The sequence below is a fragment of the Thermobia domestica genome, chromosome 2 (assembly GCF_964235325.1).
Source record: "Thermobia domestica chromosome 2, izTheDome1.hap1.1, whole genome shotgun sequence".
Lineage (NCBI taxonomy): Eukaryota > Metazoa > Arthropoda > Insecta > Zygentoma > Lepismatidae > Thermobia > Thermobia domestica.
This window is the reverse complement of record NC_137455.1, coordinates 140119849-140142315: the sequence shown is the minus strand read 5'-3', so window position 1 is coordinate 140142315 and position 22467 is coordinate 140119849. Positions and strand designations below refer to the sequence as shown.

General features: G+C 36.0%; 1 protein-coding gene across 1 annotated transcript; it reads right to left on the bottom strand.

Annotated features, from left to right (window-relative positions):
* Nucleotides 1-17360: 17360 nt before the first annotated feature.
* On the bottom strand, nucleotides 17361-18317 carry LOC145679192 (RCC1 and BTB domain-containing protein 1-like). Its single transcript, XM_081749780.1, has one exon. The coding sequence runs from the start codon at nucleotides 18315-18317 to the stop codon at nucleotides 17361-17363; it is 957 nt and encodes a 318-aa protein (XP_081605906.1).
* Between the last annotated feature and the right edge of the window lie 4150 nt (nucleotides 18318-22467).

The window sequence follows — 22467 nt, the reverse complement described above, 5'->3', positions numbered from 1 at the left end:
GCTGGGGAAACTTTTGCTGTATAACAGTCACATACAGATAGATACAGTAGAAAGTTCCTCTTTTCCCGCGCGCGCGAGTTTTCTTATCAAATGCAAACTGTCACAGTGACTTGAATTTTAATACCGCGAAAAACACCGTAAAACGGGACAACGACAGCTATAAATTGCTCTCTTAATGTACGAGCAGGAGGAAGTATGGGTGGGTTTTTGGATGGAGGGACTTTTGGCGATAAAATGGGTTAAAAGTTGGAAGTGGGGGGAGCATTCTAGATACTATAGGGAAGGGGAGGAAGTTGAGATGAATATCTTACGCCTTGGATCAATCTACAACTCAACAGGGTTTTTATCACATTTTCAAATCTCCACCGAAAGAAAAGAAGAAAAAGGACGCGTGGACAAAAATGTTTGAAGAAGACTTATTGAATAAAATTATAAGTAGCTTCTTTTAAGAAATACACAATAAAATTACTGACATTTCATTTTGTATATTTTATTATAATTATACTACAAGATTTTGCCTGAACATATCAGTGTTCAGGGATTGAAACATATATCCAGCTTTCTTCAAACTCACGTTTAGGTACGTAACATGTACTCTGGTTATATTTTCAGTACTCATGTGGTTTGTCATTTACAATATGTAACCTTGTAAAACCATTCATACTATACATTATACACACTAATCACAACTTGGTGTCTGATTCTTACGAACGGTATAACGTCACTGTTTTAATGTTACAGGTTGAAATTACAAACTCGGCCAACCTTCGAGCCTGAGGAGCGCCGATTTTATATTTATTTAACAGAAGTTATTATCTGGCCCGTCCTATAAAGAAAGAAAATTGAACACTAAGTGGAAGTAAATGAAATGAAGTGCCACCTATCCATAGTAAGGCCAAATAGCAGCAAATAAATGATAAAATCAGAAGGAATTAGTGGAAATAACTGCGAGAAGGTGCAAGCAAGACTCAACAACCGATTAACGATTAGAGCGTCATCAAAAGATAAACGGCGTTTCCAGGAAACAGTGGTGCTCCAAGAGGTAACTTTGAAAATTCTGCTCCGAAATCGGTATCATTATTTGAGGTTTTGTTTGGAGGAAGGGATAGTAGGCGATACTCTCCACCGACATAATGTATTTTTTTAGTATGTCAGTATATTATTAACTCTAAAGAAGACTCGTGTCCACCCCTCAGTGAGCAAGTTCATGATGTCAATTTTTGGGAGACCAGCATTTAGTAGTGATGATGGATTTCGTAGCGAAGGATACCACAAATACAGGGGTATACCATGTTTCACTGCTGTAGAAATTACGTTATTCCATCAAAAGCAAGAGATATAAAATGCTGACCAAAGTTTTCGTATCCTTCAAGATAGCGCCCCAGTTCACAACTTGATGTTTCCCAGAAAGAAGCACGATTCTGCGGGTATGAAATCCTTCCCTGTCATCCGTACTCTCCCGACCTTGCACCATTTAATTTTCATGTTCCTAACTATTAAGTCGGTTTTGAAAGAAAAACACTCGAAAGACGATGAAACGTTGATTTTGAGGTCAATTTATGACTGCTGGAATAATCTGCGAACTTCTACAAACAAGATTTGCACAAGATCACAAAGTAATGAAAAAAGTGTGGCCCTTTGAGGTTCCTTTGTAGAGAAAAATTAATGTCTTTACATATTTCGTATATCTCAATCAACGGTAAGTTGGTATATATCATCAACCTTACTTTTTACTTACTTGAAACTTTACTTACAAACACTTTTTAAACCTTAATATAAATCTGTCTAGCTCAGACATTTTTAACATGACCTTTTGTTTCTCTTTCGCTTGGACTCTTTTGACGCTTGGACCTGTTTTGACTCGCGCACTTCTAATGTGAGTTCGTATAATGTAATCATTTTGATCAGGGCGCTTTGGCCTCGCTCGTTTGTTTAGGCTTTCTGACGTTGAACCATAGATACGGTGTACCAGTACGTTATACATCTTCTTACTAAATAGATTTCTTGTGGACACAGAATTTAATCTTCTACCACACTTATTCTCAAATTTTACATTGTGGGTTAACTATCCCAACTAAAACTGTGCATATAGTCTAAATTGACAAGCATATCCATCTCAGCAATAGTCTTAGTGAAAAGTTATTTGATGATAAAGACGTGGAACGTCCGGAGGTCACTTCGAAATTTCTTTTTTTCATTTCGAATTTTACTTGAAGCTTTTTTTTTAAGTTCTCGAACTTGGATTACTTTATGTCATTGTAGCATGATTTGTGCTTTTTACAGTAAAATTTAAAAAGAAAAATATTGTCACAGCGTTATTAGATATATAGTTACCTTTTGAGGGAGCTATTCAATTCAGAAGAGTTGTTTGGTATTGAAGTGTAATGGTATTTCTCCCCCTTCATAAACGTCTAATACTTTAGAAAATATTAGTATACTCTGCTCCAAGTTCGAGAAAATGGACAATAAATTATAAGCACCCAGGACAAGAGAGCGGTCTCAAATAAATTTCCAGATATCAAACTTACTATAAAAAGTTTCAATAGGATAATTAGAAAAGCTGTAGGCCCGGCATATTTGATTTTTGCTTGTGAGGCGTAAAAAGTGTCAAAATTTCATGTGTATGACAGAATTTTTTCTTTCCCTCTTTGAATGGAAGCAAGCGACTTCAGGATTTCACTGTATCTTCTCAGCACACCAAAGATTCTTTTAGGTGATTTGAACCCATATAGCAGGAGTGGTACTAGATACAAAAAAATTTGAAATTCGGTTAGGGATTTTTTTTTGTAAATTTTCACCCCTACATTTCCCTCAATAATTTCCCACCCATTGGCAACACTGCAATGCAACTTACACCAAAAAATAGTCACATCCATTTTCTAAAAAGCAAGGCCTTAACCATATCAATCGAATGAATGGTTTTTGAGCAATAAGTCACTAACTGGAAATGTAGGAAAACGCCAAAAATGACCTGGGGCCGAAAGGAATAATCACACAATTTTGCTAGTATATGGGTACAAAGAAACAAAAGATTTGTAAGTTACGAGGGCTTCGACTCAAGTTCTGTTGATTATTTCAATAATCTGCAACGTAAATCAATAAATAATAGTTGCCAGAAAAAAACAGACCTTTGAAAAAAAAACATGAAAAAGAACGATGTTTTTTATTGAATAAAAACTTCACAGAAAAAAACCGTTTCTTTACAACACTAGATATGGGTCGACAATTTTAACTTTATAAAAAAAGTATAAAATAAATAAATAAAATAAAATAAAATTATATAATGATGATGATGATACTGATGATGTTGTGTTTCTGTATGATGTTCCCTTTCCTTGAGACTACAGGCTATGCTGAATGTATCACTGACTACTGGGCTCGTATGGGCAAGCCCTCAACAGTCACTGATACACTCACCAAGCCAATCATCTACGAAAAATAGAACTCAAATCTTGCCCCAAAATGTAAAGATTCCAGAGTCTCTTCCATCTCAACTCACAGTCCGGTATCCAGGCCTGCAGTTCATTATCCACATCCTATCAGGAAATAGGTTGTGAACCACAACTACAGACACAGGTCATCGACCTACGAGTGGAGCTGGCAATGAGCACACTGGAGATCTTAATGTTGTCTGTAAAAGCTCTATCTAAATAAAAAAATCTTACAAATCCCGAAACAAAATTTTGTCGCGCAACGGAATAAAAAAAAATCCAAACTGAGATTTTGATTTAAAAACGGTTAAAATAATAAAATTTCTGCAGACTCGGTTGTTTCCAACCTCGGTAACACTAAGGAAAAGTCTCTTCCTTCGAATCACAGCTATTTCATTTCCCCAGTAAAATTCTTATGTGCGTACTGCCCTTTGCCCTGTTCATACTTCACATAAATATCAAACATAACTGTAACTCGTATTTTACTTCTTAAAACTACAAAAGAATTTATATTCTATACTTGAAAAGAAAGATGTTTTCACGGCTAGTAAATTTTATTTGACATTATTCATGAAAAGTGGATTTGACAAGAAATTTAATAAAATAAATCTTTACACTTGCTCGTACTGACATACCCATCTGAATTGAAATACAGAAACTAACATTAAAGATTTTCTAAATCTTCAGAGCCTAAAACATTATTTACTTTCATTTAATTTTCCACAGATATTCTTGAAATATTAATATTCATTAATATTCTCAACATTTATAAACATTCACATCAGATCGACACGAGACAAATGAAAAATCAACAAAAACACATCACACTTTTAAATCTTCACTACATATTGTTCTGGTTAGCTATTTTTTTCCTTTCTCTATCATTTTGGTGCTCAAAACCTTCTGTGCATTGAAATTGCGGCCGGCATGGAGGATTTACGCTTTTCGCTACCTCTCTTGAAGCTCGGACCCACTGGACAAACTAGCACAGGTAAAACACTCAGAGAAAATATTTGCACAACTTAAACCTAAAATCCCTATCCTAACCTAGCTATACTATACTAACATAACCTAATAAAAAAAATCACACACATATACATGAAGCACCCTTTTCATTCATAAAATTATATGTTGATATTTAGCTACCACATTACGACAAAAGACGTAGTGGCTATTTCTTAAGGTGTCGCTCTCAAATCCTATTTTTACTTTAAAAATAATGAAACATTTCTACTAGTATTCATTAAGACTGTATATTAAACTTTCTCGATGGGTATCAGAGTAAAATAACGTAGATTTGACCTATTGACGATAGATTCCTGTTACCGGTACGCAATATTTCATGTACCCTTGTACTAGACATTAGCCGTGATTTCTGACACTTGCTTCCAAAATTGCTGTAATCTTTAGAATTGTTTTAAAACCAAAGAAAACAACATGCCAAATTATAAAAATAATTTCGAGCAGTACTATGTTTCCGAAAGTGAATAATTTTGAGGTTTTAGGGAATCTAACAATTCTCTCACTGGGAGAAATGTGTATGAGGTACACACATTTCTTGTTGTTATGACAATCGCTCTGCGTTGAGATAATTCTAGCTTTCTTCCCCAAGTTCGAGAAAATGGACAATAAATTATAAGCACCCAGGACAAGAGAGCGGTCTCAAATAAATTTCAAGATATCAAACTTACATCAGCCTTTATTCATGTCACTCATAAATTTGATTTTAGAATTAATCTAGCATAAAATCTGGATGTTAGATTATCTGAATATTAGATCGACCTATTATGATGATATATGATAAATAAGGATATTGGTATTCCATAACTTCATACTTTACCCTTTGACACAGTGTTCACATCAGTCTGACGATTGAGTCTACGAACTTTGATTTCTCTCTATCAAAGTTTCTAAGGAATTTTTTTAAGTATGGTAATATTTAGGTAGGTTCTAGTTCGTAATATTCTGATGAGATATTACTTTATATTAAGCTAGCTTAGTTCCTCATTCTTCGCACGGGGAAGATAAGGTTTATAAAAGTAAACAAATGAGTAAAATAGATAAATAAGGAAGAAACGCCTTCGACGTTGCTCCTGTTAGTATGAGTGAAATAAAGAAATATTGAAGAACAACGTCTTAGAAATTGTCTCTATTAATATGAGTGAAATAAATAAAGAAGAACAATGCATTCAGCATTGCCCCTGCCAATTCTCGAACCAATTAACCTGTCCCTTCCTGCGTAAACTTGGGTGCAAATGTAATCGAGACTATCACCAATTCGCTTAGCGACAGTCTCGAAAATGCTCCTATAGGATCGTGGATAACATTGCGTTGTCAACTATGAGGCCAGTTACTTCAATCCTAGTCTAGCATTTTCGTGATTTCTAAAGGAAAAATCAGCAAACTTTTAATTGAATAAGATATGGTGGGCGAACTGCCACAATTTTTGTAAGGTCGCGAATGTAAGAGTCGTCCATTTCTTTTCACAATTGAAATTTGTATAATATTAGCGGCTTATATTATATTTGTGCCAATTCGGTAAATAAAGTAGAAACCGTTTCCGTTAATTTCCACGTAGTTCATATTTAAAGCAAAATATCAACAAAAGAAAACTATTGACTACTCAAATTAACAAGTCTCCAAGTTAAGTTTTGACAGCCAATGAGAAGTAATTTGTGGTGGTTAAGCGAAAAAAAAAAGCCGTCTCGAAAGTATTTTCATAAAGACAATGGTTCAAGGGAACAGAGAATGAGAGAGGGCGAAGGGTGAAAAAGAGTGAGGTCTGGGTCAAAGGAGTTGAAAGTAGTTTTAAATCTAAGCCTCTCATTCTTGGAGAATATAGTTGATCGGATTAAGCGAAAACGTCAAATATTTATCATGGAGCGCTGTTGAGATTCTTCGCTTCCACATTAGCATTTGTCTCGGAAGTGATTCCTTGGTTTTCAATCTTGGGAGGGTACAAAGAAAGAGAGGGAAAGTCGAGAAGTTTTAGAAACAAGGAGAGCTTCTTTTTTTCCTTTTTTTTTTAAAAAAAACTAATTCTCAAATAAGTTGTCTGGTTTAAAAAAGAAAGATTCTTTCCCTTTCTAAAGAACCTTCAACAGATTTTTCTGTGTGTCTTAGATCTCTTCGTTTCCTGTCATTTGAAAGTAGAGGATCTTAAAAGACAACAATGATAAAAGGAACATTTAATAAGGGAAAAGTTAAGAGAATATTACATGGAATTAGACTATAAAATTTCTTTTGTCATTGTTATAATTATTCACTCATCACTTAGGTCGCTTGCACCAAATTGAGAAGCTTCCAGCGTTCTTGGCTAACCTCTTCAACTTTTCATAGGAATTCATCGCATCAATTTGACTAGTTTCTATCTTCCATTACGTTTTTCTTTCCACTATGTCTTCTATTACTATTTAGTAAAGTGTTTTGGTTTATTACAGTAAAAATCGTTCATATTAAAGTATCCAGCATGATTGTGTTTACCCCCTTGAGTGTGGGTGGCGAGTTAACTCGTGTCTTCAAAACGCACCTGCTGTGCGGATGGCGTATATATACGCTTTCATTTTGCTTTGGCTATTTTGTATTGCGTATGGCGAATATACTTACCCATAGCATGAGTACTGTTATCCCGACAATATTTAGCGAGTTTGCGCTCAACTGGTTTCAATTGTTGCTTAATTAAAAGAAGAGAAAAAAAGAAATTAAAATAGAGTTTTTGCTTCGTCAAATACAGTTTTCATTCTATGTTTTGTTTGAGAGCAGGCAGCACAGTAATGGCGTCAAAACGATATTTCAACGATGCCGACATCGAGGAAGAGTTATTAATTAGTGATTCTGATGTAAGAGATTTTGAAACAGATTTAGAGTCAACAGGTTTGGAGTCGGAGGAAAGTGATGATGGCGCTTTTAGTACTAATGACAAAAAACTTACACTTTTTACAGCGGTTCGCATCTGAAAATTACGCACTGAAGGGGTTAGAAACACCCGACATGGGCTCCTGTTTACAAACATCAACTATGTGCGTCTTATTACGGAGTACTATACCTTCAGACGACCTAGACAACAGCTACACGATTGATCATATGACGACGGAGGAACAACAGCTACACCACCTCACCTGGAGCACCTATAGCACCGAGACGATTTCAACGACAGGCATAGGTTTCAACTTGTCAAATCCCCTTTCTTGGCTCACAGTGGGGCCTTGGAAGTACACTCTCGTAAACACAAAGCGTATAACTTGCAGTGGAGCTTCTGGCTTCCTTTCCCTCCTGACTTGCAGTGAAGCCTTGCGTGAACATTACCTCTCTCTTCTTTCTCTCTCTCTGCTTGCAGTGAAGCTTTGTCGGGACTCTAACCCCTCTCTGCTTGCTGTGGAGCATTGAGTGTCCTTCTCCTCACGCTGCTGGGTAAGGATTCCTTCCCGAGGATTCCTTCGAAGAAACACCTACTCTTATCAGATACATAAACATGAGAGAATTTGCCAATTTGTATTATAGTTGAATTTTGTAATAAAATCTGGAAGTGAGAGAAAACTATTCCGGACTGTAATTTGCTCTACCTATGCTCTACCAACACCTACACAAGCATAACTTTACAATATAATTATTTGTCTTATTTGTTCCTGTGTCCGTCAGGGAGAGAAAATTGTGTATTCGTTTGTCCGAGAGATACAACATTTCAAGAACTACTTGATGGATCACTATAGATGATGGATGTAGAGGATCCGAAGTTAGGAATCGAGTTCGTTGATAGACGTGATATTCAAACCGGAAGTAGTAGAAATCTACTATTTCCGGACTTTCAGGTTGATCATTATTGTACAGAAACGGTAATAGATAGCGAGAATATGTTTCTTGCAACCAATCAAGCATTTCATCTCCATCATTAACACTCTACTTAAATCAGATGATAGAAATTCACTATAACTTCCGGTTTCGATGTTGATTTACATAGAACAAAACCGATGAGTGATAAAAAGAAGCGCTTTTCTTTAAATCGATTTAGTGTTCTCCTAAGAATAGCCACTATCTTCTCTCTTAATCTCCTATTGAAATTGAAAGTGGCAGAAATCAACCACTTCCAGATTTAACGTTGATTGTTTTAGAGTAAAAACGGTAATAGATAGCGATAAGCGGTTTCTGAAATCAATTAAGAATATATTCTACTTTCACTCTAATATCTCTACTTAAATCGTAAGTAGTAGAAACGTAGTACCACTTCCGGCTTCAATATTAATTGAGAAAATATAAAGCTATACAAACCAAACTCCTTCATGCGATGTTCACACGAAACTACTACTTCTTTTAAATACATGTCATAATTAAGTTAATTCCTATATTGTGAAGTTGTACCGAATATGCTGAATCACAGACGGTGCTATGTTCTTTCGTTTAGTACAGTTCTTCGTACAGGTTTCATTTCTATGATAGACTCAGAATTTTTGGAAGTTGTCCAAACAATCCAATTGGTGAACTACTTGATTTAAGATATAAGCTCCCTCGTGGCGTGGGAGACCAGGTTCGATTCAGGCGAAGCTCATGTAGTTCGGATTCTATATTAAGCTATAGGCCAACATCTCATATAGCCTCACTGCTGAACGGAATGCTAGGCTTAAATCTACCTAACAAAGTTGAATAAAGATGTGTCGAACTCTTAAATTAGATTTAGAAAGCCAGAAATAATGTGAATACAAATTGAGCCCTGATAAGATGCCAGTTTATCTTTTTTTTTATTGTTTTTTCTCTTACATCATTCTCATCAATTGGTTCTGCCTCTTTAATTTTCACTAATAAATTTATAATAAGATAAATAATAAGAGTTCTTCCAGCGGTGGAAACAGGGCACAATGCTCGCGGGGTCATGTATGGCGAGTATAGTGGATGTTTCAATACCTCTTAATGTCATCTATCCAACAACTGAGTCACTGTATTTACCAAGTGACAACAGGCATTTCAGTTTCTTCTTAAGAATTCACATACAGTTTGATGATTAAGCAAAATTTCTATATATATATTCCTGATAGTGCAATGATCATCAATTTCAAGATCTCGCACAAACTCCGCTTGCTCCTCAGTAATAGACGGACAATCACTATCTATCCAATCTGCTGACTCCTCCAGTCCTCAGCAAAACACTCTAAGATAGACTGTGTAAGCGGTCTTTATAAGGTAAAACATCATTGTCACACATTTCATGCAACCCTTCATGACACTGGTGATCATTTTTGCCAGGGACCACTTGGATTGTTATCCAAGAATACTGTTCAGGTTTCGTAAACATGGTTTAGTACACTTCACATGGCAATGGCTACGTCAACTACGCATAGAAATATAGCTACTTGCTTTATGTTCAGTTTCTTCTACTACACACCTTGAAAATCTGTGTTATCAATAGGTGACTTCAGAAAATATGTAAATCATATACAGAATCTAGAAAAAATAGCTAACTTTTCCAGACTTGTAGTTAAATTTATAGTTAACAGAATTTAACAATAAAAAGACTATGCCATGGCTAAACTCTTCTAAAATTGTAGCTAAATTTATAGCTAACATAAGTTAACAAGAAAACAAGCAAAACATGTCATATATTTACTCAACTGGTACTGAAATACTGTTAGTGGTATTCTCAAATTGAATACTGTCCTCCTTGGAAAACTACAATACGTCCTACTTGTACAGAGGTTATTCAGCCTACGTTTAGCCGATTTCTTTCCTTCCCTTCCCGGGCAGAATAGACTCACCCGACCGGGCTCGTGGCGTCCTGCAGTGTTGTGCAGTGGCTTCCTGGGAACGGAGCTGTTTTTTTCGCGCGGCCGACAATAACGCACAAAACAGGACCATTGTTGTGCGTGTTGTGTTAAATTTGTTTCCAGGTGTGTGGGTTTCCGCTCTGTGACCAAAATGCCACCCAAAACTAAGCCGGTTTTGGGAAGGCTATGTTGCGGCTCTTTATGACGCCCACTTTAGTGTTTCTGTCATTAGAAAACAGTGCAAGAAGAATGGTTGCAACATCGGTTTAAGTGGAATAAAAAATATTAAAAAGTACAAGGGCAACGAAGCTTCACCATTTGGATCACCAATAAAGTTGCCTAGGAGGCGGGAATGCACCAAGGCCACCACCACCATGCAGAGGAAACTTCACAAAATGGCAATGCAAGAAAATCCGCCTACACAAAGATGTATGGCTAATCGTCTTGACGTCTCTTTGGGGACTGTGAGCCGGACGTTACACCATCAACTCAAGCTGGAAAAATCATGAAAGCTCGCAGCCATTTTCTCACGGATGCCCACCAAAAGGAACGAAAGTGTAATGCCCGGAAACTGTACGAACGGCATCTGGCAAAACAAAGGGATGTACGTCGTAACGATCGATGAAGCATGGAATTACCTTTCCGACTGCGGCAAACCGAGAGCCATCATGTACCGAGAGAAAGGCACCAAGAACTTCAGAAGGTGGATCCGTGTCTGTAAAGAATCCTTCCCAAAAGGGTTCATGGTCGTTACTGGCTACTGTTACCGAGGTAAACTGAAGATTCGTAGGGTGGCGAAGAACTGCAAAATAAGTTCACAGTATTTTTAGGAGCAGATCATTCGGCCGATCTACGAGCATGAGATTCCAACAATGTACGGAAATGACGCCAATCTGGTGGGCATTCACATGGACAAGGCCTCATCACATACCTCACGATCGTACCTCGCATTCTACAGGAAGATGGAGGAGGCAAATGTTATACACGTGATACCTTTCAATGACGTACCTGTTAAATCTCCAGTTGCAAGTCCTATGGACTATTGTGAATTTGGATTGCTGAAGTGGGCTTTGGGAAAACGGCGTGTGACAACTGTGGAAGGACTTTGGAAAGGTGTGCAAAGGGAATGGGATAAGATTCTCCTCCCAGTTCTTCAGAGAAGCCTATTACAGTGGAAATTACACTGTCGGGCTATTGTTAGGAACCAAGGGAAACGCATCGAGCACTTACGGACCTGGCACCATGGATTCTTCTAAATTTTTAGGTAAGTCGAAATTGGCCAAATGTAGACTGAAGAACTTCTGTATTATTGACGGTGTATTACAAATACATTGAATTCTTTTCTTCATCCCCAATCTTTGCGGTAACGTGGCTACATATTGGTGACATCAGTGACTATACCAGCTATAATTTCTTGAGAGTACAATCGAAGGGGCAGAGACATTTTTGGAGAGGCACTTATTTTTTTTTCCATATCAAAAGTAATAATTTTATATTGTTTAACCTACTTTACAATATAATATTTTAAAAGAAGTTTTGATTGGAAAAGTATTCAACTACCGCTAGATATAAATGGCTAGACGTTGGCAATCTTGAGTACGGAATTTGCTAAAATTATAGCTAAGCAACATTTCTACTGGCTAAACAGCATTACAATGGTTAGATTTAGCTGTAGAAAGGTTTAATGCACGACACTGTCGATAATGATTCATACTACAAATAATTTTCAGCTTTTTATTGTGCATGATCAAATGTATACCCGTAGTCAGTTCCGTCGATTTCTGTGTAACTTTGGGAGGAGCCCGTTTAGATGTATTTGTTTCGTTTGTATACAAGGCTGTTATAAAGTCTTTGCTATAAAACAAATGTTTGTGACTTATTTTTTTTTAAATAATGATATTGTGAAATACCTTTTTAATTGAGCGATGATTTGTAAACTTTTGGCTAGCACAATGATGAGGTTGGCTAACAAAGGTCCTGAAAATTACGATGATACAAGAGAAAGCACAGTGAGTGTGGAGAACTGAAATCAGGTGTGTTGGTGCAGTGAAACTTCAGACGAGTGTATAAAAATATACCTCCTGATGTCAGGAGTATAAAGAGTTGGCATAGGAAGTTTTTGGCTGCCGGAAGGTTTGTGATATGCAAAGAAGTGGTCGGCCACCAATGAGCCCAAACACATGCGAAGGGATGCTGACAGCCTAGAGAGAAGTCCAAGAAAATTGATTCCGCGGCGGTCGCTGGAGTTGGGTATCCCTCAGTCAACAACGCGCAAGATAATGCGTAAACATATGAAAACAAAACCGTACAACATTAAATTTGAGCATAAACTGACAGAAGTAGATCAATACACTTGATTGGAGTTCTGTGAACTGATGCTGAAACGAGTAGATGATGACAGGGAACTTCTGCAGTTACTCATATCTCAGATGAGGCAAGTTTTTCACATTTCAGGGATAGTAAACGGGCACAACAGTCTTGTTTCGTGAACTGAAAACCCTCGTGAATATGAAACGCACGAAAGAGACAGACCGAAAGTGAATGTGTGGTGTGCAGTATCAATGGACCACCTCATAGTCCCGCTTTTTTTCGACGAAAACATTGTGACAAGGAAGATATACCATCAAATGTTTACGGATTTCCTGATACCCGAATTGGTAAGGTTGGGAATCAAGGATCTCATCCACTACCAGCAAGATGGAGCCCCCACATTTTACACACATCATCAGAGACGACCTGGACTGTGAATTCCTGGCAGGTGAATTGGGCACAGAGGACCCACCTCTGGTCGCCCAAGTCCCTCAATTTGACGATTTGACACCCCATGATTTTTGGTTATGACGTCACGTTAAGACACAGGTGTACGCGGAAAGCCAAAGGGCTTGCATGACCTGAAATCTAAGATTGGTGAAGTGATTCATGACGTTTCTGAGACGCTAGACGGAATAGCACTCACGGATTTTGCCGAAGGTTGCAGGAATCTATGAATGTCAACGGAGCCAAGCTGGAGGTGTTGCGATTATGGTGGCAGTGTATCTATGGATGGTGATACAAAATGTAAGTCTCAATAGAGATCTTAACATTTATTACACTGCAATATCATTATTTTTTAAAAAAAGTGTAAGTATTTGTTTTATAGCAACTACTTTATAACAGCCCTGTATATCCAAGTAAAGGTCTAATCAGATATATTCAGATTCTGAGGACCAAGCTCTGGGGGCGGGGGCTGGACTCTCCCAGGAAGGGAAAAAATGACTCCGATTATTTCTTATAATTAGCTTAATATATTAAGTCGAATACAAAATTCTTTTAAAAATCTAGATTACATGCCCAATGATACAAAAGGAGAAACTATCTTGATTAACGCCTTCATTTATTAAATAAGAAAGGCCATTAACAAGGCAGTTAACTTTCGTCAACAACATATTATTATAACAGTCGTATAAATGAAAAATGTTCTTGTATAGCAATTACTTTTCACCAGAGTCAGTCACAAGTAAGTTATTTAGCAGAACTTATATCTGTTAAAACTTTACAATACCATTTCAGAACCTTCGAAGTTACCAACAGCAAGAATTTGGATAATATCACACAGTGAAATGTAAAAGCAATTATTATCCACTTAAATGAGGAGAAAATAGTATAAACTTATTGCTGATATAAAGTACAGTTTACCGTAGGTTACACTACAATCACAACGTTTAAAAGGATACACTTAATTATAAATAAATACGACTTAAGTCATGGAAAAAGTATATTTCATATTCTCACACGTATGTATCTACATAATTAATAATTACAATTTTGATTTAGTTTTCCACTTCAAAAAGTCTTAGTAAATCAAACTTTACGGTCTTCATTAAAGAGAATTATTTATATTCGGAATATATATGAGTAGCGATTATAATTATAACGTCTCAAAACTTACGTATCTTATCTGCATTTTTATACCTTATTCAAGGAAGTGTGTAATACTTGACAACTCAAATTGTCTAAAGGGTAATATTGTATTCAACCTGGACTCTTCACTTCTTCACTTATTTAATTTTGACATTAAATATTAGTAATTTATGTAATTTTATGAAATAGATGTTTTGATATACAAGTATTTTACAACACAATCTCAATAAGAACTCATAATCAAAACGATATGAAAATTGTTGGTTTAATTATGACCGACGAAAAAATGCATAGAAACATGACGATCAACTAAAATCTACGGATAAATTGTTCGTGTCATCCAATTTGGAATTTTTTAGTAATATTCTGTTTCTATGTAAATAAAAATCGTATTTGAACTTTAAAGAAATAATTACACAAAAATACAGGGTGTCTCAAAAGTCCCTTACCAGCCCTATTAAAACCCAAATGAATGTACTTTCAGCGAATTTGATGTGGTAGGTGAACTTGAGGGTTAGGGGGACACTTTCTGATATAGGGTACGCGGACGGCCGCCATCTTGGTGCCGCCATCTTGAATTTAACTTTTTTATTACAAACGCCACGTGGGACATTTGATACATGACCATAGGCTAGAATTTCATCAGCCGAATCTGAAGTCAAAATGCATTTATCTTTATGTGGTAAACAGTTATCCACAATTGCAGGTGTGACTTTCGTATTACATAATGTGCTCAACATGTTGTCCGTGCTGGGCAATGCACGTGTTCAGACGCTTCTCCCAATTACTATGGATACGTATTAAGGTTTCTGGGGATATTTGTTCATAGGCAGCCATGATACGTTGTTCCAGATGGCGAACATCACGAATTTTCACAGCATACACTTTTTTAGCCTTCACATGTCCTCACAGGTAGAAGTCAAGAGGGTTAAGTCTGGTGATCGGGCAGACCATTCCATCGGTCCACGTCGACCAATCCACGTCCCAGGTAATTGTTCATCCAGGAACTGACGCACCTGGATGCCATAATGGGGAGGTGCACCATCTTGTTGGAAGAACCTGGGCAAGGTACCATCCTCGGACATCAGAGCAGGCATTATGTATCCTGCAACAACGCGAGGTATCGGTCTGCATTTAACGTTCCTGGAATGCAAAACGGACCGACGATTTTTGTTCCCCATATGCCTGCCCATATCATAGTTTTCCCTGCACCGGTCATTTTCGGCGGATCTTTCCAAGCGGGGTTGTCACGGGACCAATAGCGCATGTTTTGCCTATTGACCTCACCATTTACGTATAAAGGGTTTCATCCGAAAAAAGTATCTGCATAGCGAACTACGGATTTACCCTGAATTCCTCAATAGCCCACTCGCAAAACTGGACGCGACGATCGGGATCGTCCACCGACAAATGTTGCTGCAATTGCATCTTATATGGATGCCAATTATACCTTTGGAGCACCCTGTGCACTGAACTGTGACTCACGGCATACTGCATTGCTAAACGACGTGTGCTTCGCTGCGGCGACTTCGAGAAGTAGGACAGCACGGCAGTAGCTGTTTCTTCGTTCCGTGGCTGTCCTTGGCCGTCCACTACGGGATCTATCCACAACTGCTCCTGTTTCTTCGAATTTGGCCAATAACCGTGTTACTGCAACATGCAATACAGGTGCTCGTTGTGGATGACGCGCATTGAATTCGGAAGCCACTGCACGGGCATTCCTCCCGCCCCATATTTTGATGATCAGGATGCGTTCATCCCTCGTTAACGGCATGATTCACAACCTGCAACACAAAAGAAACACAGTCAAGTTCACAACTTCAATTGTGGATAACTGTTTACCACATAAAGATAAATGCATTTTGACTTCAGATTCGGTTTTCTGGCGAAATTCTAGCCTATGGTCGTGTATCACATGACCCACGTAGCGTTTGTAATAAAAAAGTTAAATTCAAGATGGCGGCACCAAGATGGCGGCCGTCCGCGTAACCTACGCCAGAAAGTGCCCCCTAATCCTCAAGTTCACCTACTACATCAAATTCGCTGAAAGTACATCCATTTGGATTTTAAGTGGGGTGGTAAGGGACTTTTTGTATAATTCAGAATTTTCATGAAAGGAAACATTCACTTTCCAAAACGGTAATACTTGACGAATTCACAAAATATTTCCAACTTTGTGTAAAGAAAATTTGACCTATTTGTCTCAATTAAAATTTCTGGAAAGCTTAAATATCGCCCTGGTCTAAATCACTGTTGAATTTAAGTATTTATTATCCAAAAATTCTTCTCATAAGTACTTCCACATGTTCAATAACAGCACAGTTTATACTATGGTATCATTTCAGTGTTAAGAACACACTACATAGAATAGTTATAACGTTCGTAAAAATACATTTGTTTATGTAAGGTTTCATGTTCTGTCCACGTAAAACTAATTTACAAGGTTTAAAATATCCTACTTATAGTGGTTTACATTGAAAGTTGTTAGTAGAATCCAAAAATTTTTATGTTTAAATAATTTAAGAAGCTTCTCACGATCAAAATGAACAAGAAGAGTGCCAATTGGCAAAGTGTTTCAAGATGATGTTTCCTTTATCTATGTTACGAGGTTATGAGCTATTCTCTTCTATAAAACAATATTTAAAATGTATTGTAAGCTACTATATAAAGCCTACTATTATTGATGTTAATTATAAAACAAAAATATTCTTTAGTATTTTAAAGCATCAAAACAAACTTCGGATAATTTTGCGTTTAAAATAGCTTCAGTGATTTATTATAGTGGGTTTTCAGGTGAACAAATCATTTCGTAAGCATACGTAAAAGTATGCAAAACTTAAAATAAAACTTAGGTATAAATAACGTATATATATGAAAATAAATTAAACAAGAACTTAACTGTAAACAAGGGAATCTAAATTAATGTAAACTGAACATAAATGAATTAATAATTACAACATAAACAATTAATTAAAGTTTAATTAATATTTTATCCTTATTAAATTGAACAGAATTTTACTGCAACAGAACTTGTCCGACTGTTTAGGAGCTCAGCTAAGTCGAGAAGAATTCAGTATTCAATGACTAATGATCTAGGTATGTAAGATTTTATAGATATTAAAATGCAGCTTATGAAGTAGGTAAACTTAATTATTTAGAGGTTAATTTCAACTGCTTATGCTAATTACACTCTTTACATTGTAAGATTAGCAACAAACTCTGCATTTTTACGAATTCGACAATCTTATCTCAGATTTACTTAGGTTACTCATTTTGTCTATGTGGGATACTTTCTTGCAACCGCCCATGAGAATTCTATTTGCGCTCTTTCGTCTAAATTTTCCCAAATGCCCTTTTTATGGTAAATCTGCTCACTAAAACGAGCAACAAACAAAAGACAAATATTTTCTAATTCTTTTAAAAGATACTTTGTTGCTATGTTATATATTTTTCCAACAGTGTTTACAGTTATGCGTCGCAGTAACACTTCTTCGCAACTTTTTGTAATTCTAGACTCACAATGGAAGTCAGCCAGTGAAATTAACTCCATTGTATCATCCATAGAAAGACTGACTTCTTCGGTATAGAAGTAATTTAGAAATGCTCGATACGATGTATAGCTAAAATTGTTTATTTCAATTTCACTTTTGTTAGATTCATCCCAACATTCTTGAAACATACGATTAAAATAATTACTCCGGGTCATCAAAACAGATTTGTGAACAAATATTGGTTTCCCATCTACTTTAAAAATCAGATCACTAGTTGACTGATCATCAAAATTGTATTCAGTGGAAGTTGTATTCAGTGGAGAATTTATCTCAATTGGTTTCCAAGTTACAGGAGATGTGGCATACTGTGCAAATACATCATTGATGGTCTTCAACGTGGTTTTCCCAGGTGTTAATGAACATGTTAAATCCTTAAATTGTCCCCACATGAAGATTTCCCCTCTATCGTTCTTTGCTATAGAAATATTACAATAATGCGATGCTGCTATTGTAACTACCGTACCAAGAATTTCTTGAGAGACTAAATGTGGGTTGCCCTCAGGATTATTGTTTCCAATTCCAAGTTGGCCATATTGGTTACTACACCATGCGTACAATAAACCATGAAGTGAAAGAGCCAAAAAATGCTGATTTCCACATGCAATCTTTGTTATAAATTCATCCTTAATCCCGTAAAACTTTGTAGGGTTTCCGTAGACCAAACGAGCAAACTTTATCGCCATTGTAATATTCGTATATACTTCCCCATGTATATACCTCACCAATATCTGTTAAAACAGCTGAAGACTCTGAACCACATGCCACATGTACAATTGTTTCTTTTAAACATACATCCTCCTCGGTGTTATATGGTTTTAAACACAGCTTTCGTGGACAAAAAGTGTGATTATTTGTATGAGAGGAACACGTAACTTTTTCAAAACTTGTATTACAAGATTCAGGCACACTTAATACTTCTCCCCATTCGTACAAATTACCATCATCTGTTGCAGCTAAAGAATGAAATCTTCCACAAGCTACTTCAATCACTTTCATAGTTGTTAAACGATAATACCAACCATCAATTATTTCTGGGTATATTGACTAGTTATTGATTGACGTGCAAGCTGACGTTTATCATTTCTCCCCCACGCGTACACTTTGCCATCTTCCGTAAGCGCCAGAACATGATCTGAGGACACAAAATGCGTAACACGTTTTCCACATAATTCTTTCACTTTTGTAGGTTGCAATTGTTGAATATCTTGAGGTTCTTTATTCTCTAATGTTATGTTTCCAATAGCATGTACTTCATCATTATTTGTTATGACGATTCCCAATTTACCTTCTTTTCCCAATACGAAACTTTCTTCGATTTGCTCAGTAGATCCCCTGGAACGTTTCTGAAAATATGATAATTGTTTAGTTGTGTTTTGATATAATTTATTTTTACGGTAGCCATGCCTTCTCATTTTTCTTTGATCAACATGAACAAATAGTACATTTTGTTCTAGTGCAAACGAAGAAAAGTGCTGTTGATATCAAAGATTGTTTACTATAGAGGGAATGCTCTAAAACACGTTCTGAAATACTTCCATGTCAAGAATATATGGTAATCAGAAGAGAACGCTGACGACCGAATCTTATCACTTCAGTATGGAATTCGGAAACCGAGACATTACAATTCAACTTAGTGATAAATCATGATTAAATAAGGAATATTTCAGTATTCTTTTAGTAGAACACTTTTGACATTATAAAATAAGCATATTTAATCAAATTATATTATACTTACTGATCTACTGAATATGATAAACACCTTATGGGCCGTATGCAGAGTCGTTTTGACGTATGATTAGCATCATATAAAGGCCTGACTACTGGAGGAAACATATGTTAGTCAAAATCTTTAATATAGCACTAATCTCGCGTCAGAACGACTCTGTATAAGGCCCATAATGTCTGTAATGCTGTGATTTTAGAGTAGAATTATGATGAATTTTTGATATGTGATCTGTTAGGAATATAAAAGTACGAAGAATGGAGTCACTATCTTAACATGTTCGGTTTGCTATTCTCTGTTACAATCCGCTATACTCTCGAGTGACTTCTATGCTGCAAATATATTGTTTGAGATTTCTTCTCCTTCCGTAACCTTAATTAATGGTTTATATTTTCAGATGCAGAGGTAGATTCTAATCACCTATATGAATAAATAATGTTATTAATAATTATTTTTTATATCGTAGCAACTTCAATGTAAAGACTGATGAAAAATAATCGGTGATGATGAAAAATGGCGAATGAGTAATTTCCTCCTATATATTTAGTATACGCCTGGCGGGGAGGGAGAACAAAACAGATGAAGGTGGATATCTATTACCTGATCACAAGATCCAGAAATTTTTAGAGAACCTATAATTGGAATAGTAAAAGCAATGGAATCATGAGTATAGAAAACACATAAATGAATCCTGGAACTTCATTAATAAACTGCTTGTGGTGTCGTGCACAGCAACACGGATTATTATTATTATTATTATTATTATTATTATTATTATTATTATTATTATTATTATTATTATTATTATTATTAAAGTTTGTAGCAGTTTTGAACTTTACACATGATGATTTTTTTCCTTTATAACAGGTGTGTTTTATGAAAATCGAAATTAACCCTTAATTAGTCGCATGCGGAATTTTGTTCCGCACTTTTACATTTCTCTTTTTGTTTTCCTTACTTTCGATCGTATGCTTTTGAACTTTTGTCTAGCTGTCTTTTAAAGTTTCATGATTAAACAACAATACATATTTGAATTGTTGCCCAAGCCACTAGTGAATATTTTGTTATTTATTTTGGAGTGATGCAGTTTGCGGAGCAAAGTTCCGCGCGCGACTAAATAAGTTACCCTTTTTTTTCTCCTACAAATTCTACGCTTTCTTTCAGTTTATCAGTTTATTGTTTTTAGCCGACAGCAATTAAGCGATTCGGTGACTACGAAACATATCACAAGCAAGCGCCACCACCACTATTTTTTAAAATTTATTTTACAAAAATATATTTTCAGATACAGTTCATTTGTAAGCAACTGAAGTTATAAGCGGTTTATATGTGCATTGTGCGCTCTGAAAATAAATACATAGAGAAGAGAGTTAGTCTTTTCTTTCAAAATGGATCATCATGAACGTGATGTGGACAGAATTAGAAACATGTTGCTAGAAGTTCTGGCTGAAGACGACAATTTAGATGTTCCGGATATGGAAGATGGCGATGAAGATATCATTGAAGAAAGCGACCATATCTCTGCCAGTGAAGAATTAGCAGATGAAGGTGAAGTGTTGCCACAAGCAGATCATGTGAATTCACTCTCAAATACTACTGCACGGGGACCATATCTTCTAGGAAAGGACAATGTCACTAAATGGTACGCACATGCTCCACGGCAAATTATACGAAGAAGAAGTCAGAATATTTTGACTCATTTACCAGGAGTCAAAGGACATGCTAAAGAAGCGAAAACGCCGAGCGAATTTTGGAGTTTGTTCTTTAGTACGTCTATGCTAGAGAGAATCGTTGAATTTACAAACCAGTGCATTGAAACACATAGGGACGCTTATAGCAGAGAAAGAGATGCTCAAAATACTAATATACAGAAGTAAAGGCCTTGCTGGGCCTTCTGTATCTTGCAGGAGGACTGAACTTGCAGGAGGAGGATAATTAGTCAATAGCATAAAATAACTTAAGATGACTTTTAAAACAAATATTTTAACCTAAAATTAAATACAAATTTTAAAAAAACAAATATTACACGAGTTTTACTATGTAGTTATTATGCGGAACAAAATTCCGCACGCGACTAATTAAGTAACTTTTTTCACGCGACTAGTTAAGGGTTAATTACGTACGTTGAGAACGAATTCAGTTCCTTCTACCGACTAATTTCGACCCTAAATAATAAGCCGCATTAGGAAGTGTGAAAGAGAACAAAGGCAGTATTCCATAAATATCACATAAGATTTATATTTATAGGTAGTCTTATAGAAAGGCTATATACACCTTTTGTCAACAAGAATCAAAGCAAAAAAGGCCAGAAATTGCGGGAAACTTCTTGTTACGGCAAAGGAGACATGGTTAAGCATACATTTTAAAATTTTTTCCCTCAAAGAAATACACCACTGAATGAATTTCTTTAAATATATAAGTGAATTAATCCCTTTTCTGTTACTATAATATGTACACTCATGTCCAAAATTATTGTTGTATGTCTATAAATATGTTGTTGTAGGAATATAATTTGATAACGAATTCGCCCGGTATTTATTATAATGTTAGTATGTGTATAATCGGCAAAGACATGTATGTTGCAAATTTCATGTCAAAAGAGCAGTAAATAAGAACAATAAAACGAAAATAAAATTTTCTTGTCTATTTAACAAAAATGTGTTTAACTCATTCTAATTTTCGTATTTATAATTGCTTTCCTATGAAAATTACCACAAATATACATTTCTCAATTATACACGTAGTATCAGTATTAAAAGTACTCTGCAAAATCATTATCAAATTATATTTTTACAAGAAGACAGTTATAGATATGCGACAATCATTTTGGACATGACTGTACTTGTATAGGCTACAAGCAAACTCCTAGTTTGGATTAATTTGACCTCTTTTTTTTCTTAACCTTGACGGATTTGATACCCAAGCTATGAGGATAAATAAGAAACCTAAAGAAAATATAATTGAATATTTTTTTAAACAAATGTTATACCGGTAGCAGAAAATTATCTCACCATGTTCTGCATATACATAAGCTTGGGATTGATTTGACATTTCTTTTACTCTCTAATTCTTGATGGGTTTTAACTCCAAATGTTGACTTATTTCTTATA

Bases quoted from the DNA above. Each gene is read 5' to 3' on its own strand.
- LOC145679192 (XM_081749780.1), bottom strand. From the start codon at position 18,317: ATGGCGATAAAGTTTGCTCGTTTGGTCTACGGAAACCCTACAAAGTTT.